The 22,719-nt window shown below is 38.9% G+C and overlaps 1 protein-coding gene and 1 non-coding gene across 5 annotated transcripts in view; both read left to right on the top strand.

Annotated features, from left to right (window-relative positions):
* Positions 1–22,719, top strand: part of ZFR (zinc finger RNA binding protein) — a 38,387-nt gene continuing 15,668 nt past the window's right edge. For 2 of the 4 annotated variants that reach the window (XR_011905972.1, XM_072359113.1), the window contains exons 1-10: positions 1–173; positions 452–536; positions 12,334–12,616; positions 13,660–13,804; positions 14,438–14,656; positions 16,267–16,514; positions 17,456–17,647; positions 19,846–20,146; positions 21,079–21,272; positions 21,766–21,885. Coding sequence is in view for 2 of the 4 variants with exons in the window: in XM_072359113.1 (XP_072215214.1) it covers positions 137–173; positions 452–536; positions 12,334–12,616; positions 13,660–13,804; positions 14,438–14,656; positions 16,267–16,514; positions 17,456–17,647; positions 19,846–20,146; positions 21,079–21,272; positions 21,766–21,885 (1,824 nt within the window). In the remaining 2 variants the exon portion in view is untranslated. The remainder of the gene's footprint in view (positions 174–451; positions 537–12,333; positions 12,617–13,659; positions 13,805–14,437; positions 14,657–16,266; positions 16,515–17,455; positions 17,648–19,845; positions 20,147–21,078; positions 21,273–21,765; positions 21,886–22,719) is intronic. The other 2 variants (XR_011905971.1, XM_072359114.1) reach the window with 1 other exon arrangement.
* LOC140264685 (small nucleolar RNA SNORA66) lies at positions 9,238–9,374 on the top strand. The gene has a single exon (XR_011906074.1). It is a non-coding gene; the product is annotated as a small nucleolar RNA SNORA66 (small nucleolar RNA).

Genomic DNA, 22,719 nt, shown 5'->3' with positions numbered 1-22,719 from the left:
GCCGTAGGTGGGTGGGAGGGGGGGGAAGGGAGCGAGCGCGGCGGTGAGGAGGAGGAGGAGGAGGTGGCGGCGGTGGGAGGGGGGGGGTGAGAGTTGAGAGTTCAGACGCCGCCGTCGCTGCCGCCAGCTCGGACTCATGATTCCCATATGCCCGGTAGTTTCGTTCACCTATGGTAAGTAACTGCGCTCGAGGCGGGCGTGTGTCGGGGCGGGCAGGGGGCGGCTGTAGGGCGATGGGTGAGGTGGCGTGGTGGGGAGGAGGGCTGGAAGCAGGGGGGGGGGCATGGCGGTCCGGAGGCGCCCGTCTGACCTGGCGCTCTCTCTGTCCCCTGTCTGTGTGTCCGCGTCCCCTTCTTTCCAACCCCCTCCCCCGCCTCCCTCCCTCCCTCCTCCTGCCGGGCCTCCTGTCATGGCCCCGACCGCCGCCGCCTCTGCGTTACCGCCGCCACAGTGCCCAGCCGGCTGGGAGAAGATGCCAAAATGGCCACCGGCAACTACTTTGGATTCACCCATAGCGGTGCTGCTGCTCAATATAGGTAACCGCCGCGACCCCGCCCCGCTCTGCCCGGGCCCGCAGCCCGCGCTCTCGTCCCGCATCGGGACCTCCCCGCCCCCTGGGGCTACGCTCCCGGCTCCGCACCTGCCCCCCCCGCCCCCCCCGGGGCCTGCTGCGCTCCGCGCCGGGACCCTCCTGCTGCTGGCCCACCCGCGGGCGGCGGCGCACCCTCGCGGCCGGGCTGGTTAGCCCCGTGTGTGGAGACGGGAGGTCGGGCTGGGCCCCGCGGGCGGGGGGAGCCGAAGGCAGCATCACGTCCCGGGGCCTTAAATTAAAATGGCCACTTTCAGCCGGCACCGGCGTGTTGCGCCTGCAGCCCGGGCCCTTCGCCTCCTTCAGCCCCGCGGAAGGTAGGGCTCGCTCTCCAGGTCTTTCCCCCCAGCTCTGTCAGCGTGGGACGGTGCAGTCCTTGTTAATCTAGGTTTAAAATTACGCCAGCCCAACCTGTGGGAGAGTGGGTGGATGAGGGAATAGCTGGAACGCCAGAAAATACGGGGGGGGGGCTGTCTCATTTTCCTATAGTATTCTGTTAGAAAGAACGTTCTGTCTAAATAAACAGAAGAAGGTACCTTCAGGGCTTATCATCTTTCAAAAAGATTACCTTTCTTGGTCTGATCTAAGACCAGGAGAGGTTTTACAGTGGAGCTCAGGGACTTGAAACTGTACCTCTTGTTCAGAGGCACTCCCATAAACGTTGGTATTTTTGTTCATCAAAGATTATGTATCAGAGGGTAAAAACAAAGTAGTAATAGGTAGCATCTATTCTATCTCTCTATTATATCTATCTCTATTTCTGATATCAGCTTATTTGATTTGAGGGGGGAAAAAGGGGTATAAGCAGAAGCATTTATGTTTTTGACTTGTATTGAAGTAGCAACCTAAAGCCTGCATTTAAATCCATGTTAGCTGTTTCATAAATCTGTAATGAAGACTTGCCTTGACTCTTAAGTCTTGGTTAATGAAGGGAAATTAAAAAATAATAATAATAATTTTTAAAAACTTCAAAAAACAGAAGAATAAAGCAAATACGTGAGAAGTTACTGGAAACAAATGCAAGTACGCGTTGCTGGTAAGAAGCTGACGTGCTTTCAGGAGAGTAGAGTTTTATGGAGGTCTTGCAGTGACTCTTAAGGCCATACAGCTATTCTTTCCTGGAAGCAGACATGGTATACTTTCATTTTTATTTACTTCCAATGTTGAATATTTAAAGGAAGGGATTAAATTCAGCATATCTTCTCGTTCTTCTAAGATGGGGTGCTTGCAACATGTTTATGTGCTACTTGACAGATATAGTGAAATTTGAAACTGAGTCCTCATGAAATGTGAAGGAGTTTTTAAATAGCATAGAGGATCTTTTTCTTTTGGATAAGAAAACAAATGGTCTGTAAGTGAACAATGAACTCTGAGATCCATATGAGTACAATTATGAAGTGGAGATGCAGTTTTATTTTTCCTTTTATGGTGGAGCTGAGGTGTATAGATTTAAGAATTTAACTCATTTGAAACTTACTTTTGCACTGCAGCTTAAAAACATAATTGGGATAAAGTTCAATTTTGAAGCTGTTTTCATTCAGTCATAAATGTGTTTTGGAAAAAATGGAGAAACTGAACTAAAGGAAATTTTTCCTTTTTTACCACAAGTACGTAGAATGTTCTGTTTGCATATCAGTAAAAGACTATGTCCTGTAAATGGTGTGTATGTCTACCATCTTGAAAGTTAAGAGAGACAGCGGTCAGTGTTAAGGCAGTTCTTTCATAACAATATTTTGAGCAGAAAACACTTAAAAGCAGCTTAAAAGATCTGCGAGGGTAATTAATTATCACAAAGCAGATCTGTCAGATCGTTAATAGCTGGTTTACTGAGTGCTACAAAATGTAGATTCCTTTCTAGTATATTGCAGCAGAAGATGGTGGTGGTTGGGAAAGGTAATTGGAAGGCTTAATGCTGCAGCAAGCTCTTTAAGATGTCTTTTGTTGTTCACAGACCCTGGTTTTCATAAAGAACACTTGAAATCTTACCTCACTTTATATTTAATCAAAGGCAGCAAAAGAACTAACTGCTCTTTAAACCTATAAATAATGGATTAGAAGCATTCTTGTTCCTTTCAATGTAGTAACTGCATAAAATTTCCTGCTGCCCGCTTCATTCAGAATTCTGTGAACTAGCCAGTAATAATATCATGACTTAATGAGAGAATAATTAAAGTATGCAAATACTGATCCCGGAAATTAATCTGAGTATTACACTTTATACTTTCTGCTGAAGGTGGTATTAGGCTCTAAAGTTACAAACCTGTGTGTAGTGCAAAATCTATCTGCTACTTATTTCAATAGCAGTATTCCATTTATTTACAGGTTCGAAATAAATGTGTAATTTGTCTTCACCGGTCTTCTTTTGTGTGAATATGTGCACGCTGTAGTTCATTTGAGCCACTGAGTCTATTCAGTTTGAGATGAAGATCTTAATATTGACTTGCATTCCACACGTAAGAAATATTCAGTGTGTTGCTATGCTTTCATTTGGAAGTTGGCTGATTGATGGGATACTGATGGGAAGATGAGGGCACTGAGAATTCAGGTAGAGAAGTGGGCTTTTCTTTCCTTGCAACTGCAGTGGCCCTATCTAATGAACTTTGTGTTCACATTTTTGGTTTCTGTTAAGAAAAGTAACTCTTCAAGTTTTGTTTAGAGATGTCCCTGCACAAAAGAGCCTGGTCCTAGGATGGGAAATCCTTGGGTAGTTAGGAGTGATTTATTAATGTTAGGTTGCCCACAAGTATTATCAATTCAATATTGTTATCCATAGCAGATAAGGGAAATGGTAGCAATTCAGGCACACAGCAGATCACGGTGTGTCTAAGTTTAGGTTTAGATGCAGTCTTCTGTGCAGCAGTGTAGACAGGAATATGTGTGCTGTGCGCAGTTTTACAGAACATTCAGAGCTGGCACAGAGCAACAAAGGAAGGGAAATGCTGTGAGTGGATAAGTTTGTTATTGAGAAATTTGGGAGCGTGTGGGTGTGTGTTTTCTTTTTTCCATGATTGATAGTACATAACTTCACTTTTATTTCAGCAGTGTTTGTTTTTCAATCAGATGCAAATTCCAGAAGCATTTAGTGTCAAGAGTGTAATTCACACAGGCCTGCTGCCCAACCATAAAGCATCACCAAGCATAATTCAAGCTTACAGTGGTGGACAACAGGAGAATAGGCAGTATGAGTAGGAGTTATAGCTTATTCTGAAGTGAAAATGCATTATTAAACAAACCTAAGAATGCTTATTAATTTTAGGTTACATTAAGCACACCCAACTCTTAAAAAAGGGCAACAAAACTAATAGTAAGAGGGCTGCTACAAAAGAGATGCCTCCTGTTTTATTATGCTGGCCCACGATGTTAGAGGCAGATGCTGGTGGTATGGCAGTAGAGGATGAACCTTCCCACCAGACTTCTTTTATGCTTTGTTGCTGTGTAACAGAAAACAGCAGAGGGGCAATCTGGCAGAATGGTGGCTGGCATGGAAATGCTTATGAAGGAAAGGTGTGTAAAAATGGCACCTATTGACATTCACTGTCCCTTGCTGAATGTTTATGGAAACCAGGTAGTTGATGTGAGCAAGGTGAGGCGTTTGGTGGTGTTATTTCAGCATTGGCAACAAGGGATAGCAGATCACCTCTGCGGGTGCATATTTCTATGAGTATGGCATCCAAAGGCTTGTTCGCTGCTGTAATCAGAGGAGCCTTTGTTGTTTCTGAAAGGGAAGTCTGCCAACTTGTTTAAATTTGCATCAGGATCACGTGTGTAAGAACCAAGCTCTTGGGGAAAGTTTTTTGTTATTGGTATGGTTAAGTCCTTTGTAGTTGTAGCCTCAGATTGGTTTGATGGTTTAGGCTTAACACTGGAATTTTACACGAGAAGTGAAATTTTGTCTGCTGGTTAAATACGAGAATGGTAAAGTGTGGTTGCATTGTTGGTACTTAAAAGAACAAAGCAGTGGCTAAAGTCAGGAAATAAAAGAATGTCTGAAGAATGGAATACAGTTTTCCATGCTGTTGAAGTTTTTTTTCCCCTAAAACAGAACTTGCCTGTTTTAGCTTGCTTTATTTATTTATTTTTAATGACAGGGAAGATGTTAGTCATTACTAGTTTTTTAGGCAGATGTTGCATCTCATCTCGTTCTTTTTGTTTTGTACTATCATGGTGAATATGGCTTTAAGAAGGCTCTTGAATAACTGCAACATTTTGATAATGGAAGACTCTGTAGGCAATGAGCAGTCCATTGTGTGCAACAGAGAACAGGGTGGTAGATACAGAGCATGTATTGCATCACTGGTTTAGGTGCATCAGTTATGGTGTGATGTGAGGAGAGCTGCCAAATTTGATTGGTTTTAAAACAAGTAGCAAGAATAAATGTGAAGATTAATTAAACAGGAAGAGTGATGAAAAGATGAGTGTCTTTGAGATGAGTTATTGATAGTCTATTATTTAGCTATTGGTAGCAGTTGTTACTTTTGGAATGTAGTGGAATAATACAGGAATGATTTTAGAAGCAAGGAAGAGGAAGGGAAAATAACAGTTGCTTTGAGGAACTGTGCTTTCCAGATGATGTGTGATTAGATTGTAGAATGCACTACCAAGAGCTGCTAAAATTCAGTGGGATTCAAGAGCACTGTATGTGCATAGCTAAAGGCCTCCCTTTGGGTTCATAGTGAATTGCATTACAATCAATATGCTGTTCACAGAACTATTATAATAGGAAGTAATATTTTCTATTAATGTTCTAAATAATTTTATTCAGACTTCATCAAAATTGTATGCTTATATTCAGTGGCAGAACCTCACAAAATACAAAATATTGTACTGGAATATTTTATTTCACCATATTATGATGTTTATTATTAAGTGCATTCAGGAGAAAAGAATCTTATTACTATTACTGATGTTATTATGATTATTATTTCAGCCCAAATTTCATTCACAGACCTGCAACTTCATTTGACCAGTTACTTAGTAGTCTCTCCTTATCTGTTTCTGTGAAGAAGCAGTAGGTTGTAATGCTTATTTCAGTTTTTGTAGATTTAGGTCATACTCATTTCAATCTTAACAGTCTCTGAAAGAAAAAAATGCAGAACTGTATTTTTAGACAGAGCTTTGCTATTCTGCTGGTAATGCAATAGTCAGTCAGACCTTGAGAAAGTCTGCAGTTGGATCTCAATAAATATGAGCTCCCAAATTCTCAAACATTCACAGAAGTTAGAATTCAAGAAAGAAGGTTAACTGTTTTGTTTCAAGATATTTGTAGATTAAAATTTATGAGTAGTGTAACTGTTACATTAAGCTATCCTGAAAAATATATTCTTTATATGAAAAAATAAGTTTCCTAGAAAAGTAGTTTAGAAATTGACATTTCTGAGAAAGCTTATAATTTGGGTAGAGACAAAATTGGTTTTAGCCCTGGCCTTAAATTTGGTGCTCTTTAGAAGGCTAAAACTGAAAATGGAGGGATGTCCTTTTTGTAAGAAGAGAGTTTTCAGTGTTCGGTGCGCTAAACTAAGCATGTCCAATCCATGGGCTGTCTGCACCCTACAAGAGCCAGTAACACAGCCCCGCGAAACTGTAAACTTCTACCATTACTGTGATTTCTTTAGCAGTATTTTTCGCTAATTGATTGCACACAACTTCAGTGTGAACTGAGTAGATGGCAACAGAACTGTGGAGTGGAGAGTGCAGTGCAGTGCAGTGCTGACTCCATCTCATGCCCACAGCACATGTTCCATCCAGCTTGTACGCACATGTGGGTGCTAATTTTATGCATTTTGATACATTGGCTAAACACACTTCTGTGAGCACTAAAAAGTATACAGCCTTACTTTCTGTTCTGATAAATGAGTGTGCAAATTGGTTCTAAAATTTCAAGGAAAAAAAAAAAAGCTTAATTTTTAAAAAATATTTGCAATTTCATTTTTAGTCGGCATAAATACGTTACTTCCATATTTTCAGTCAAAATGCACAGAGTGGCAATCAGACATTCAAATTTAAGAAAAATCTGATCGTGTCTCTTTACCAAACTCTTCGAAGGTCACTCTTACCACAGAAAAATACCCTTTGCTTCACAGTTGCCCCTGATTAATGTAGTCACGTTTTGGCAGTACATACGTTTGTGACCAACTGTTTTTAAGGATGAAGCACAGGAAGCGTAATATTTCATCAAAAAAAAATCTCAGAGCACCTTGAGAGCTTACTAAGAATTGCAGCCACTGCCATCAAACCAGACCTCTGATGCATTACTTTTGAAATAAGGTCAAATATTCCATTCTGGTTTTGTTGCTCTTTTCTTTTTTTTTTTTTTTTTTTTAAATGTTAACAAAAAATGTTTCTTATACAGATGAACTATGTTATATATTTTATATATGGCTCAAGGTAATTCCTCCACACTCAAGTGTAATCCAGACAAGCCAAGATACTGGGCACCCATATTCTGAACAAAGCTGGAATAGCTTTCCCAATAAGGAAATAGAAATATGTGTGGTGGCAGTTTAGGGCAGGTAGGGAAAGAGTAAATTAGTTAAGATGCTGAAAATGAACTTTAATTGACTGAAATGTATACAGAACATTGGGCAGAATACATCAGTGCAATATTTAAACGGTAAACTGGACATGACTGGGATAGTGAAAATAAAGCAAAATAGAAGTCTGAACTTAGAGGATAAGTACTGAAGAATGTGTGTGCCTGGAAAAGAGAAATTGAAGTGTGCTTGGTGAAATAGCTCTGTTGGTATTATGATCAGAAAAAAATAAGTTAGCATGATCAAAATGTATACCTTCTGAATTGAAATCTTTGGTAGAAGAGTTGTTAGGGTAATACAGCAAGAGTACAATTTGAAGCTGCCAAGTCCTTCCCTAGCAACTTAAGTCACAGAGCGGTGTTTATTTTGATTTTGTTCTGATAGTAAAATTATAAAATTGTAAGAACTGTAGTATGAAGTTACCTTGGATGGAGTGGTCACAAGGTGGGTTTACTTTAAGGTGTTGGACACAAACTCTTCTGCTTTTTAAACTAAAACCTTTATAAACTAAGGAAAATGATCTTCACACTGAGGGTGCTCAGACTACGTAACAGATTGCTTAGAGTAGCCTTGCAGTCTCCATTTTGGAGATAATCAATATATGGCAGCACTAAGCCCTGAAAAACGTAATTTAACTTCAAGGTTAGCTCTTTGAGCATAGGATTAGAACAGATCACCTCTGGAGGTTTGTCTCAGCCTACATTATTCTGCAGTTTTAAGCTTTATGTAGTTAGTAAGGACAGGTGGCCTGAGGAGCTTGTCAGAGGAGGAGACCTGGGCCTCTAAACTCAAAGATATTTATGAGAACATTAGAATTTATTTGGGGGGAAGGAAGAATATATGTGGATATGGGATGCAAAGGAAATCTATCCATGTTTAGGTGACTTCACAAGAAGCTGTTCTGAAGAAAGTAGAGTGGAAAGAAAAGCGCAGTCTGGAGCAGGGTGGATAGCACAGTTAAAGCCTGATCTGAGTTGATGAATATACTTTTTGCCATGCATGGTCAAAAAAGATGAGTAGATGGAGCACTAGAATAGGTGCAAAGATGAGCTGAAGAACCTGGAGAGAGTTCAGTGTAGTATGGGATCTGGCAGAAAAGTCTGGGAGGAAGTGGGTTGCTCTCAGCAAGTGCAATGACACATTACATTTGTCACTGAGCAAGGATAAAAACCTCTGCTGAGTTGAAGGTCAAACAGCACAAAAATCATTTGGCAGAAATTAATTATGTAGACGTGTCTGATCATCTTAATGTTAAAAGATTTTTAGTGCGAACTCAGAGAGAAAAAGAAACAGTACTGTCATGGGTTAACCTAAAATCTACCTGCACCCATGACAGGGGTACAGACGGCCTGCAGGGCCACTGTTCCAAAAGGAAAAGGGAAAAAAGGGAAAAGGAAAATAAATATAGCGGCAACGATCTATGGAGGCACACTTATTTACTAAATACTATATCGGAATACAGAATAACACAATATAATACAATATAATTGGAATTAAGGCTAACGAATCAAGTAAAATAAGAGAGAGTGAGTCCCGAAACCGAGAGGCCTACTGTAACTCTAGGCGAAATGGCTGGAACGCTTCCACACACTCCCCCATGGCTGGCAGGATCCAAGAGAGGGAGTCCAGCACCGAAGTGAGATTATATAGAGTCCGTGTCATATGACTGACCATGATGTTCTCTGGGACATTCAGTCTTTTGTGAGCAGCACCTTCGTCAAAATTATCTATGCTTAACATGATGTTATGATGTGGAATACTGATAGCAAAATTACAGAATTGCAAAACCATGACATTCCACCCCTTATTCTACATCATTACATTATGCTTATTACACACACACACACACACACACACACACACACACACACACATATAGTTGTGAGCAATCAGCAACCTTATTTTCTTAAAAATTTTTATCTATTTCATGCAAATCCCTAAGCTGAAAATAAAACTCCATAACTTAACACACTATTATTTACTAACTTGAGAAAATGGCAAAACTGCCGGAAAGAGGAACATGACAAGTATGAATTTGGAAAAGATGATGCCATGTACTGCAATGAGTGGTTCTTTTAAAAAGGAAGAAATAGTTCTAGAGTATTTTTTCTTCTAGTCTTGCAAACTCGATCACTAGCTCTGCATGATGTTGCAGAAGCAAGGGGAACAGGTTTGCTAAAGTAAACATGGTAATAGAACTGTATTAGCCTTAGAAATCAAATTATTGGGGCTGTTAATTCTATACCATGATAAGGAAATTTGTTTCAATGACAAAGAGGTGGCAGAATGTTAATGATTCTGTTTAGAGCAATGACAATCCCTTTGCCATGTTGAATACTGGAAACTCAGGGAAGCTTTAATAATATATATTCTGAGGAAAAAAAGCATTTTTTTATAAACTGTCTGATAACGTTACTTCACAGTGTGTTGTAAACACCTTAATGTATTTTGGAGTAGTAAACTGAGCACGAATCTTGAGTAGTTAATACTTTTTAAAGAGGCTTCTCTTCTTTCCCTTTTTCCCATTTTTTCCCTGCATCCATGTATATACCTCATGTGTTCTGGCAGCCATACTGTTCTCTGAGCTCCAGTGTTTCTGACCGTTCTTCCATGTTAAAAAATGAGTCCAGAAAAAAAATAATCTGATAGTGTTCTCCAAGATGAATGCAATAAATCAGTATCTTAACAGGTGGCAGAACTAACACAAGGGATGGAATAAAATGGCAGGGATTGAGGATAAGTTGAAGCAAGACTTTTCCTTGTCAGCATTGGATTGATGAAGAGTTCAGGTGCTGTACAAGTAAAGAATGCCTGCACTCTCAGTGCTGTATGTTTTTATTAGATTCACGTGACACTGTGAATTACCTTAACACATGAACACTTAGCGCTTCTTTGCTGTTAATTAAATAGATAACGCTGCCTAACGCTATAGATTACCATTCACTTTTACCATCATAAATCTTGAGGTTTCTGGTGGAGTCTGATTTTTGAACCTGAACTGATGAAACAAAGACACTACCTGTGTATGTCAAGCAGGAGGAATTGCTCCAAGCAGTGTTAGGAGCTACACCAGAGTGTGCAAGTGAGTTCCTCTCTGCTCTGCCCTTGTGAGGCCCAGTCTGGAGTACTGTGTCCAGGTCTGGGGTCCCTAATACAGGGGTGATGCGGAGCTTTTGGAAGGGGTCCAGCGGAGGGCTGCACAAACACTCAGCTGGAGTACCTCTCCTGATCTGGGAGATCTGAGGTAGCTGGTCTTGTTCAGTCTGGAGAATAGCGCTGGGAGACCTCATTGCAGCTTTCCACTATTTAAAGGGAGATTATAAACAAGAGGAAAACCAAATTTGCTGTGCAGGTAGAAAGTGATAGGACAAGAGGAAATGACTTCAAACTAAAAGAGAGGTTTAGATCAGTTGTAGGGCAGCTTCTCACTGGGAGGGTGATGAGGTGCCAGCACTGCTGCCCAAAGGCTCAGCTGGGGCCCTGGGCAGCCTGAGCTGGTACTTAATCTGGCACTTGGCTGCCCTGTCTGCAGCCAGGGGGCTGGACCTTGATGATCTTTGAGGTTCTTCCCTACTCAGTTTGTTCTGTGATTTTGTTACTCAGATCTTTTCCTTCCATTGTTAAGCTTAGAAGCTGAAAATAAGATGAAATATGCTTGTGAGTTTAGTTTGGATGGGATGTAGTTGGTGTTTCAGGCAATGAAATACCAGGGGCCTGTGGTGGAAAAAAAGGTAGAGTCCAGATAGGGAAGTCCAGTAGTAATATTTTTTTTTTCTGTGTGTTTCTGCCATAAGAATGGCTTCCTAATATGTTAATTTGTTTTGCTGTGATTAGATTACAGTTTTACTTTTTTAATTACTAAATTCAAGGGAGTTATGGAAATGTCTGTAGCAAAAACTATATTTACAGCAAAAAGGTGCTTTATTTCTGGTAGTTACGTTAGAAAGAATATTGTAGGCTTCTGGAAAAGGTGCTGTGGCTTTTTGTTCCTTTTGGTTTTGAGTGAAACTGCACTGCAGCTCCAATTTTCTGAGTGTGTTCTAAGTGAGATAGCATATTTCTGTTTTCTTTAAAGTAGGAGGTACTGTCTCTTGATAGACATGAAATGGGGCTTTCATTATCTTTTAACAGTGCTATGGAGATTAGAAATCTTACAGTGATTCTTAAATATGGTTGAACAAGAGTGCAGGAAATGTGAGAACAAAAATCAGAGTAACCACCGAGTCTCCATTTCATGTAATTGTTCCAGACAGTGTTATTTTGCCCAGTTTGCTCTATTTGTTTAAAAATCAAAGTAACTATTCTAGGCTTTAATTGTATTTTATGGCTACAGATTGAAATAGGACGGTAATATCATTTTTTCTTTAAATAATTGAACTTCGGAGGCCATGACTTTCTGTTTGGACAGGTAGTACTTATTCATTCTTTGTAAATAGCCACATATTAATGTCCTGCCTGCAAATTTTAGAGAGGCAGATTAGGCTCAGCATGTGCTGGGAAGATCGCCAGAGCTCTGGTGGCTTCTTGCTTGATCTGACTGTCCTTTGTTGATGATTCATATCATTCATGTTGCGAGGCTGTGGACTGCTGTACAGGCAGGGCCAGTATTGTATAATTCTAAATTTTTGTGTGAAAATGGTACTAGAGGTATGTTTTTAAGTGTCCCTGTCTTAACTTGAAGAGTTCATGGAAGTCAATAAAGCTTATAACTTCAATGCAATTTACTGGAAAACATCACGCAAGTGCAGGTCAATAATGAGCTGTCACAGAAAAGTAGTATTTATCTTAATTCAGGAGGTGGTTTTATTGAAGAACTAATGAAGCACTTAAAATTTTGTCAGACGTGGAAAGATAGCTGTTTAAGACTTACATGTTGTTTTGAATGAAAGACTTCTTTGAATGAAAGAATTCTACCGCTACAGGAAAAAACAACCACAGGACCAACCCGCAAACCCACTCTAAGATAAAGTTATCAGCCACTCAATTTTCTGTATTCATGGAAACTTTAAAATGATATAGATTTTTTTTTTTTTTCGCAGAGGAGGAAGAGAGGTAATAGAAGCCATTTAAATGTATTCATAAGTAGATAGCTGTTCTTAGGTGACTTCTAGAACAGCCATGTATTAATCAAATCCAAGGTTTTGAAATGTCTAGGCGTTAGCTTAGTATGTTGAATTAATCTGATTATTCACTTACTGTCTTTTTCCCATATAGCCAGCAGCCAGCTTCGGGTGTAGCATATTCCCATCCAACTACAGTGGCTAGCTACACTGTCCACCAGGCACCAGTTGCTGCACACACAGTTACTGCAGCCTACGCTCCAGCAGCTGCTACAGTTGCAGTAGCCAGGCCTGCTCCAGTAGCTGTTGCAGCTGCTGCAACAGCTGCAGCATACGGAGGCTATCCTACAGCGCACACAGCTACAGACTATGGTTATACACAGAGGCAACAAGAAGCTCCGCCACCACCACCTCCTGTCACTACGCAGAATTACCAGGTGTGTTAAACAGACAAAAAAAAATTACTGCTGAATTACTGTGATCCATCTGTGTTGGAGTTTTTAAGGCCACTGTAGGATGATGGTTGGGCCCCACCTCAAGCACTGCGTTCAGTTTTGGGCACCTCAGTACAGAAAGGACATGGAGGTGCTGGAGCAGGTCCAAAGATGGGCAACAAGGCTTGTGAAGGGCTTGGAGAATATGCCCTATGAGAAGAGGCTGAGGGAATTGGGGCTGTTTAGTCTGGGGAAAAGGAGGCTGAGGGGAGACCTTATTGCTGTCTTACAATAGAGGTGATTTCAGCAAAAACAGGGCTGGTCTCTTCTCAGTGGTGACAGGTGACAGGATGAGGGGAAGTGCCCTCAAGTTCACCAGGGTAAGTTTAGGTTGGATACCAGGAAACACTTATTTACAGAAAGGGTTGTTAAGCACTGGAATAGGATCCCTGGGAAGGTGGTAGGTTGTTGAGTCATCATCCCTGGATGTGTTTAAAAACCCTTTGGATGTGGTGCTCAGGGACCATGATTTAGCAGAGGGCTGTTAGAGTGAGGGTAGTATGGTTAGGTTGTGGTTGGACTTGATGATCTTTAAGGTCTTTTCCAGCCTCAGCAAGTCTGTTGTTCTATGATGTTTGTTAACTTGTGACTTCATATTTTGTCAAGATGTGCTTTTTTTTTTTCTATGTGTATTAGAGGATCGTGATGCAGTCACTAGGAAAAACAAACGAAAGTAGTTGCTTTTTTAGTTACAAGAATTATTTGTGAAGGAGAGTAATTTAAAAGTATTTGGTTAACTTTAATTAAATCTGGCAAGGTGTGTCAGGTTTTTCTTCAAGTATAAGGTACTTGTAAACAAACAATTCATTTAATGTGTGTATATATATATATATATAATGCCCTGTGAATATTTTTTCAAAAAAATGTTCTTCAGTGTAGATTAGAAGGAAATGTTACTGGATTTTTTTCCTCTGCCAATAACCTTTATTTCTCCAGATGCATATTTTAAGCATAAGTTCACTGTTCTTTCCTTTTTAAATGTATAGGATTCCTATTCTTACGTTCGATCTACTGCCCCAGCTGTAGCTTATGACAGCAAGCAATATTATCAGCAGCCAACAGCAACTGCTGCAGCTGTGGCTGCTGCTGCCCAGCCTCAACCTTCAGTGGCAGAGTCATATTACCAGACAGGTGGGTTGCATGCTCCAAGCTCCTGTCATTATACAGTGTAGGTATTGCTGTAATATCTTAAAATATATAGGACCAGAACATAATTCTAGGCAAACTTTTTGTTTATTTGTCTTGGAAGTTTGCTGATCTAGGTCAACATGTCAAGGGTAGGTTCAGGTGATAATTTGGTTTGACGTATTTGTAATTCTTTAGTTAGTTAATGTATGTAGTTCTTTAAATTTTAGTATCATGACTGCTACAAAGCATAGTTAGTTTTTTACATTAGTAAGAAGTGACATGAAAATTTAGATGTACTTCAGTTTTGCTTACTCCAGTAAAACTGTTGAATGAGAAGGTTAGTTTGGCAGCTGTGTTTTAAAACAAACAAAAAGATGGTAACTGATTCTTACTAATATAAACTTGAGATATCATTATGTGGTGAGTTACACGATTATATAGTGCATAACTAGACTTCAAAAATAAATAAATTAAAAAATATATATAGCAAAAGGAATGAACCAAAAAAGCTACCTCCACTTGTTAAATTTTTTCCCTAGAATACCATTAAATATCATTAATTAGTACTTAATATGGTTGACACTTCATTCAACTAAAGCCTGTCTATGTTTGTGCACTATTTTCTATCCTAATTAGCTCCGAAAGCAGGATACAGCCAAGGAGCAACTCAGTACACTCAAGCCCAGCAAACACGACAAGTAACAGCTATAAAACCTGCAACCCCAAGTCCAGCGACAACTACATTTTCTATATATCCAGTATCCTCTACTGTGCAGCCAGTAGCAGCTGCAGCTACTGTTGTTCCATCCTATACTCAAAGTGCAACATACAGTACAACAGCAGTTACTTACTCTGGTAAGAATTTTACGTATTATGTTACTGAGATCTTTGCAGTTGTTACAGAAGGTTACAGGATTTAAATGCTCAGAATTTTAGTCTTTTTTTTTTGTTCAGTTACATCAGTCTGCTGAGAAGTATCAACTACTTACATAAAAATATTTTGCTAATATAATGATCTGTCTTTAAAAGAGATTCGATGCTTGAATATACCTACTTTGTCTCATTTGAAAATATACAGGATACTGACAGTGTGTTGAGACTTGCCATAAGATTTAGTGAAAAGATGAGGGGAAAGGGGAATAAAGAAGGAGACACATCCACACAAATATTAACCCAGGGAAATTGGAAGGAAGCGTGATGCCATGAAACAACAGTTGTAGTGGCAGGGAGGAGTGATCCATTATAAATCTTAAAAGTCTGGGTTGTTTTGAACCAAAACAGAAGACTAATCGGTGCTTTGGAGGAAAAGCAAACACAAAACCAGGGAGAAATACCAATCATCTTTCCTTCAGTAATTGGCAATCTGGCATATTATAGCTAGTTTGAACATTTTTATTTTTTCTTTCCCATTTATAATCGGGATTTTAAAGGGATTTTCTCAAAACAGAACCTGATCAGAGGATTAAAATAGTTGAGCCAGTTGTAGAACTAATGAAGGCAATGACAGAGCCTTTATTTGAGAAATAGGCACTATAGGAAAATCGTCAAAATATCAGAAAGGATATCAAAAAGAAATTAGCTCACCCATCAGTAATAGTCTGGAGAAAGGATGAGCTGAGGAATATGGCCCTTCTCCATTCATACCGTTGCCCACCAGGGAGGAGAGCAGAGAAAAGGGGGACCTGCTCAGACTCCGATTGCATGGAAATTGTTGTGGAGACAGAAGGGATGGCCCCAGACCCCATCCTCGCTCCAGGCACCTGTGCACTCACATAGCACACCCATTGGTTCAGGCTGTGACCTTGAAATTCCACTGCACCAGTAGATGTAGAAAGTTTATGGGAAAAATGGCTCAAAGGTATGAAAGCCCACTTTCCTTGACTTATTCAACTTCAGTGGCAGCAGTCAAGGAGTGCATACATGGTGTGTGCTGCAGAAGTCTTAGCAGGCCAGCAACTTTGCACTAAAACAATTTAAGTCACTGAAGTAGAACATGATAATGGAAGGTGTTATATTTTTTGTATTTTTTTTTTTCCCTTTTTTCTCTACATAATCTCTGCCTTCCTTTTCATCTCGAATCTTGAACTGTAAATCTGGTTCAGGAAGACTTTACTTCAGCTGTCCATTGATAAATATTTTATTCTTGTTACATCATAATGAGACCTACAGGATATACCAGAAATTTTCACATACTCTTTAGGGATGCTGGTTATACCCAGCAACATAACCGTGCGTTGCATAGATGTGTCAAAAGTCAATTATGTTTCTGAAAAAGTTGTATGTTATGTTTTTGTGTTTTGTGAGACATTAAGAAAAACCTAAGCTGCTTAACAAGATCTCAGTACATTGTTTATATTCTGCCCTGCTTCCTCAGTTTTATTACAATGCGTGCTTGTAATTTGCATGTTGTGTAATAGATACATTATGTACAGCGATGTAATATTTATTTTATTTTGATCTTGGAGGTACCTCTTACTCTGGCTATGAGGCTGCAGTGTATTCAGCTGCATCATCCTATTATCAGCAGCAGCAGCAGCAACAGAAACAGGCAGCAGCAGCTGCTGCTGCTGCAGCAGCAACAGCCGCTTGGACAGGGACCACCTTTACTAAAAAGGCACCATTCCAAAACAAGCAACTGAAACCAAAACAACCTCCCAAACCACCCCAGATCCACTACTGTGATGTTTGTAAGATCAGCTGTGCTGGACCACAGGTACCTGTATTATGTAATATTCTGCTATACATTTTTGTCAAAATTTCTGCAGCTAAAAAGAATGACTCCTTCAAGAATATTTGTTAACTATAATAAATAATAAATAATCAAAATGCTACAGAATTACCATGAGAAATTAGAAAGGTGCATTCTGTTAGCTTGTACAGAGAGGCGGCAGCTATATTTCAGACTCAGAAGTATTCTGAACTTTGAATTTGATTTGCTTTTTTAGCACAGCAAATTTCTTAGAAAATACTTTCTTCAGAACTCCTGAATAAATGATAAATGAAAAATGATAAATAGTGATAAATCTGAAAATGTATTCTTTGTTGTATTCCATCATCCCAGTTTAGTTTCACAGCAGATCCAAGCGTATAAGAAGTAGATAACAAATAATGCTGTGTTTGCGTGTGATAGGCTATACAGATATTTAAGTGAATCTCCCATTATTTCCTGGGTTGCCACTGTCAGTCAGTACAGGAGCACATCTCAACTTCTGCATTTCATTTTCAGCACAGCTTTCTGTGCTACCTTTATTTGAATCTGATTTTTTAGTTCTTAGAATACATTGCCTTCATACAAGTTGATGAAAAATTCAAAACTTAGAATTACTCTGTGCAATGCAGGAAACTGCAGCTGAGATAAACTTCTGTGATTGTATCAAGTTTTCAATCCCGTATCTCTTGAACACTGAGGAGTAGAATGCTCAGATAGTATTACCTGTAAAAGTGGACTTGTATTGGAGGAGAAGAAAATGTCTTAGTCTTACAAGTGGTCTGCTTATGCCTTAGAGCTTGTTGTATGAAAGAAATGCTCAGCATGCCAGCAGTTTCTTATATAAGACATGTATTTTATGCTGTGTTCTATACTATGTGTTTACACAAATGAGGGACAAACAATATAAAGGCAGCTCACTGTGTCTGTATTATTTGTTTAAACAGACTTACAAAGAACACTTAGAAGGTCAGAAACACAAGAAGAAAGAAGCAGCGTTAAAAGCATCCCAGAACACCAATAGCAGTAGCACTTCTGCTCGAGGAACTCAGAATCAGTTGCGCTGTGAGCTTTGTGATGTGTCTTGTACAGGAGCAGATGCATATGCTGCCCATATCCGTGGAGCCAAGCATCAGAAAGTAAGAACTTTCTCTTATTCTTGACGTTTTTATATTTTACCCCTCATCTCAGGGGGGAAAAATGAGCAGAAACAATTCAATCTGAATAATTTTGTTTAAAATATTTGTTTCAAACATGCCTTTGACCTCACTATCAGAAAAGGCTTTGCTGGGAGAAGGGGGGAAAAATATTACCTCTGCATCAGTGGGAAAAGGATGTTTTGGAAAGTTTGAAAATTATAGGATGAAGATTTTGAATAAGGTAGGGATGAGTTTGAGCAAGGGCATGTCCTTCCTAACTCTTTCCAAGACTTTTTTTTACGTAGCTGTCTTGCTCATTGTTCCTCGGTATTTTTCGCAAAGAAAAATACGAGAGCAAGAACAGTGCCCTGTAATAGACTTTATAATGAGTATTTGGAAAAAGAAAACGGTAAGTGTGCATTAAGGTATGAATTCTGGAGTACTGCACTGTGAACCCGTGTGACCCCTGTTTGAATTTGGCCATGCAGTAGTGGATGGAATGTTGGAGTGGGTCCAGAGGAGGCCACCGAGGTTCGCAGAGAGCTGAAGCATTTCTCCTACAAGGAAAGGCTGACTGAGTTGGGTTTGTTCCTCCCAGAGAAGGGACTCTGGAGACATCTTATTATGGTCTTCCAGTATTTAAAGTCAGTTTATAAACAGGAGGGAGACCTACTTTTTACACAGTTTGATAGGAGGATGAGGAGGAATGGTTTAAAAGTGAAAGAGAGGAGATTTAGATTAAATCTTGGCAACAAACTGTTTTCAGAGAATGATGAGGCACTGGTTCAGGCTGCCCTGAGAAGCTGTGAATGCCCCATCCCTGGAAATGTCTAGGGCTAGGATGGGTGGGTCCCTGGGCTGCCTGATATTGTGGGTGATAGCCCTGCTGTAGCTGGGGGGTGGAAGCTTTAAGGCCTGTTGCAACCTAAGCTATTTTATGCTTCTGTGTTTCTATAATTTAAAAGTTTTCTAAATAATTTTTTTGTTAGTCTAGTTGTTAGTACAATTTAAATTGATTTGTCTAGTGTTCTTTCTTTTATAAATGCATTGAGATGTTAAGTTTTTGGGTTATGCTAAGTAGTCAAGAAGTACATGAGATGTGTTACTTATTGTCCCCATACATCTGGATGTAGCTTTCTCTTCCCTGTAGGTAGTCACTAGCCACTATTTATTTAGGATTTCATCTGAAATCTAAATCTATTAATTTGGTACGCTATGAATGATCTTGTCTGTTCTACTACAGAAAGTCATTTGAAGAGCTGCTTTAACTTCCACTATTACCTGACAATATGTCTATATTCTGATGGGGAATAGGATTTACTTAAAAAATAAGAACAAAGGGGAAAAGTGTATGTATGCTATTGTATACATATTATCATCATCTACAGGTGTAGATAAAAGCAGACTTTTTGTGCTGTTTTCAAATCTTCCTTAATCTTCAGCTTTCATCATGTGTATTTGGTTCTTAGGAACCCCCTACATTTGTTTCTCAGGTGGTGATCACCTGCCTCTTTGCTTTCCATGAATTTTAGGGAGCACTGAAAATACTCCTCTCACATCCTCCTTAATTGTCTCTGCAGATCTGCATTTAAAAAAAAACAGACAACAACAACAAAAAACAGAAATTAAAAAGAAACAACCTCTCCTTAATGAATCTCTACAAATTTGCTAGGTAATTTGGCAGTTCTTTCAATATTCTTAAAAGGTAGTGAGCAAAAAAGGCAACGCTCCTGAATTTGAATTAAATCACTTTTATTTACAGATGATATTTGGAACCAAAATAGCTTAATGTACCACATGTTTTGAAGAGAAGAAAAACAACCAGGCAGCAAAGCTGTGACATAGAAACAGTCTGAGCAAAACACTTCCTGCTGTGTTACTGTCTTGTCAGTTTATTGGCTTTCTGTTTTCTTATTTCAACATAGCTTTTGAAGTAAATATATAGATTTGTGATGAAAATAAGCGATCTGAAATGATGGTTAAGTATTACCTTGTTTCAGATGACAAAAGCTTTTTATCTCCATCCTTTTTGTACCGAGGTCACTTTTTGTTAAGAAGCAGTAACTAACTTTCTAGTTACTGATTTATTTTTTTCTTTGGTGTTACATTCATGTTTTTATTACAGCTTCCATAAGCTATAGGCTTGTTTTTTCTAGTTTTTCCAGGTAGGTGATACGAATTTATTTTTATTCTTACAGGTAGTAAAATTGCACACAAAACTTGGCAAACCCATTCCTTCAACTGAACCAAATGTGGTTACCCAGGCTACTTCCTCAACATCCACATCTGCTTCCAAACCAGCTGCCTCTGCTTCAAGCATAGCAACTAGCAGCAGTACTGTGAACTCCTCCGTTGCATCCTCTGCGGTGAAAATTCTTACTCCCACGGCAAACACACCACTTAACACAGCGTCCAACAACAAAACATCTTCAACTGCTGCTAATATAGCAGTAAAGAAAATATCTACACCGAAAATAAACTTTGTTGGCAAGTACAGAAGTCAGTCTTTATTTTGAAACCTAACCTATTCCATAGTTGTTTTTTTTTTAAGATCTTACTTTAGCAAATACAAATGTATTTAGTTAACTATGCATGAATAACTTTGTTGTATTTAGGAGAATTACTGATAAGTGAAAATAAAAATGTATATAAAAGTTTTGCTTCACAGTTGATATTTTCTGTCCTGTTGTCTCTGTCTTTCCTGGAAGCTTCTGTATACTTCATAAGAGTGTAGTAGCTTCTGGAGTACGGCAGTTTATAGTCCATCTGGTCCTAATTTCAGTTTATAGCCTGGGCTGTTAAAGCACATTGGTAGTTGGTAACTGGGCAACTAGAACATCCTTGTAGTACTGGAAATGTAGCATGGAAACTTTTGTAATGAGCATGACAGACATTCAGAAATGAGAAGCAGTTGTTCCAAAATAAGCTTATCCTGCTCTTGAAAGAAAGACTCTATGCAGTTGCAACAGCGAGAGCACAGTACCTTTACTTACACAAACATATGGTTTTAATTACTTTTTTCATCCATTTCCAAAAATAGTATCTGATGATGAAAAGAGATCATTACGGTATCTTTGCTAAGCTGTTCCCTTTAATTTCTGTCGCTTTTGAGAAGGCATGAAAATGATGAAAATTGCAGTTTCTTATGTAACTTCTGTTACATAAGTTGCATTTATGCAGTAAGGTTTTTCATGCTAAAATAAAATGTGATATTAAGTGTTGAAGTAACTTAGATATTTTAAAATATATTTATTCAAAACAAAACCCTGTTTAATTGTAATTTAAGCACACTAAAGTTTTAATTAGTTTTATGACTTCTAATGCTTTGCCCAGGACACTGATACTTGTAAATAAAGTCTCCAGTCTGCATATCACGTGTAATCATACTCTCGTTTGATGAAAGCTAAAAATTGAAATGTTTTGATTTCTAGGTGGCAATAAGCTTCAGACAACAGGAAGTAAACTGGAAGAAATGAAATCAGCTGAAAGTGTTAAAACTACTCCTACTGCCACAGTACAAACACAGGAAGTGAAAGCAGACACAGCAGCTGAACCAGTGACTCCTACAACTCTTGCTGCCTTGCAAAGTGATGTCCAGCCGGTGGGACATGACTATGTGGAGGAGGTATTAATATGACAATTTGTGATGGGTTTTTTTAGCTATTTTGGTAAAAAAAAAAATAAAAAAATTCAGATGATACCAAGCATTGAACCTGAAAAGGCTTGTTTATGTACTTACATTATTGTATTGTGTGTTTTTGTTGTAAGCTTAGTGAGGCTCTATGCAGTGTTGGTGGGATGAAGTGCATAGGATCAGAATCTGATGTTATGTTTTGCAGATTTGCAATTACTGACTTCAACTCAGTATGTTCATGTTCAGGTTTGAAGCTGACAATTCTTTTGAATGGAAGAACTCTTTTCATAACCAAGCACAGTGGTGTCTCTGACAGAACTGAAAGATCTAGTTCGTCTTATTTCAGTTAGTGTTTAAACAATCATTTTAATGTGTGTTGAAATCAGACAGTGTCCAGTATCACTGAATGAAAATCATTTTTGCATCAGTTTGGGGTTTAAAAATCAAAATCCACAAAAACACATGTTAAAATTTTATTTTCCAGGTAAGAAATGATGAAGGAAAGGTGATCCGCTTTCACTGCAAACTTTGTGAATGCAGTTTTAATGACCCTAATGCCAAGGAGATGCACTTAAAAGGAAGGAGGCACAGACTCCAGTATAAGGTTAGTAGAAATGCTTATGCTTCAATCGAAAAATGTACCGGATGTCTGCTGACTAATTGCATGGTCTTAGACTTAGGATTACCAAATTAAGTGTTCTGAGAAAACAGCACATGAAAAGGTAGAGAAATGCATTCACCTTCTAGTTGATTTTTCTTCTAGCTTTTAAATATGTTAAGCAGACTGAAAATGCATTTTTATTTTTTATTTTTATTTTTTTAACATTTTGAATACTGTATTTGGGAACTTTTGCAATGTTAAAATATGGTACAATGTATGCAAACAACGTGAAGGTTCTTCTGTGTTGCTTACTGTTAATTTCAAACACTGTAAAAGAGCATTGCTGAATAGTTTTGTTAGGGTAGACAACATGAACCTTTTGGAGAGACATGAGAAACAAACGTAGGCCACTTTTTTAGTCACAATTCGAGAGAGACTGATGTACAGTATGCATTTTGGTCATTATAAAATTATGTAAGAAGAATCTGCTGTGGTTATTGGAGATTTAATGGGCCTGAATAACCTTGGAAACGACAAAAGAATTACTAGAAAAATGTTTTCAGTAATTTATGTATGTGTTCTTTCAGGAACAGGGTATCAGGAAGCACACAGTAGTAGGGAGGAAGTGGTTTTTTTCTGGCTACGGAGTAGTCATCCAGCTACAGAATGAACAGCAAATTATTAGGTATTACATGAAGCATTTTCATATTCAGTTGCTTGGTTCTTGAGGCAAACAAAGAAGGAATTCATGCTGTTTGTAATACATTATTTCTTCAGAGTAGTGGAAACATCTTTTTTTTTTTTTAACTACTCCATGTAGTTCTAAAACTGTATTTA

This window comes from Excalfactoria chinensis, chromosome Z (genome assembly GCF_039878825.1).
Source record: "Excalfactoria chinensis isolate bCotChi1 chromosome Z, bCotChi1.hap2, whole genome shotgun sequence".
Classification (NCBI taxonomy): Eukaryota; Metazoa; Chordata; class Aves; order Galliformes; family Phasianidae; genus Excalfactoria; species Excalfactoria chinensis.
Note: the sequence above shows the minus strand (reverse complement) of the source record. Positions and strands in the feature narration are given on the sequence as shown.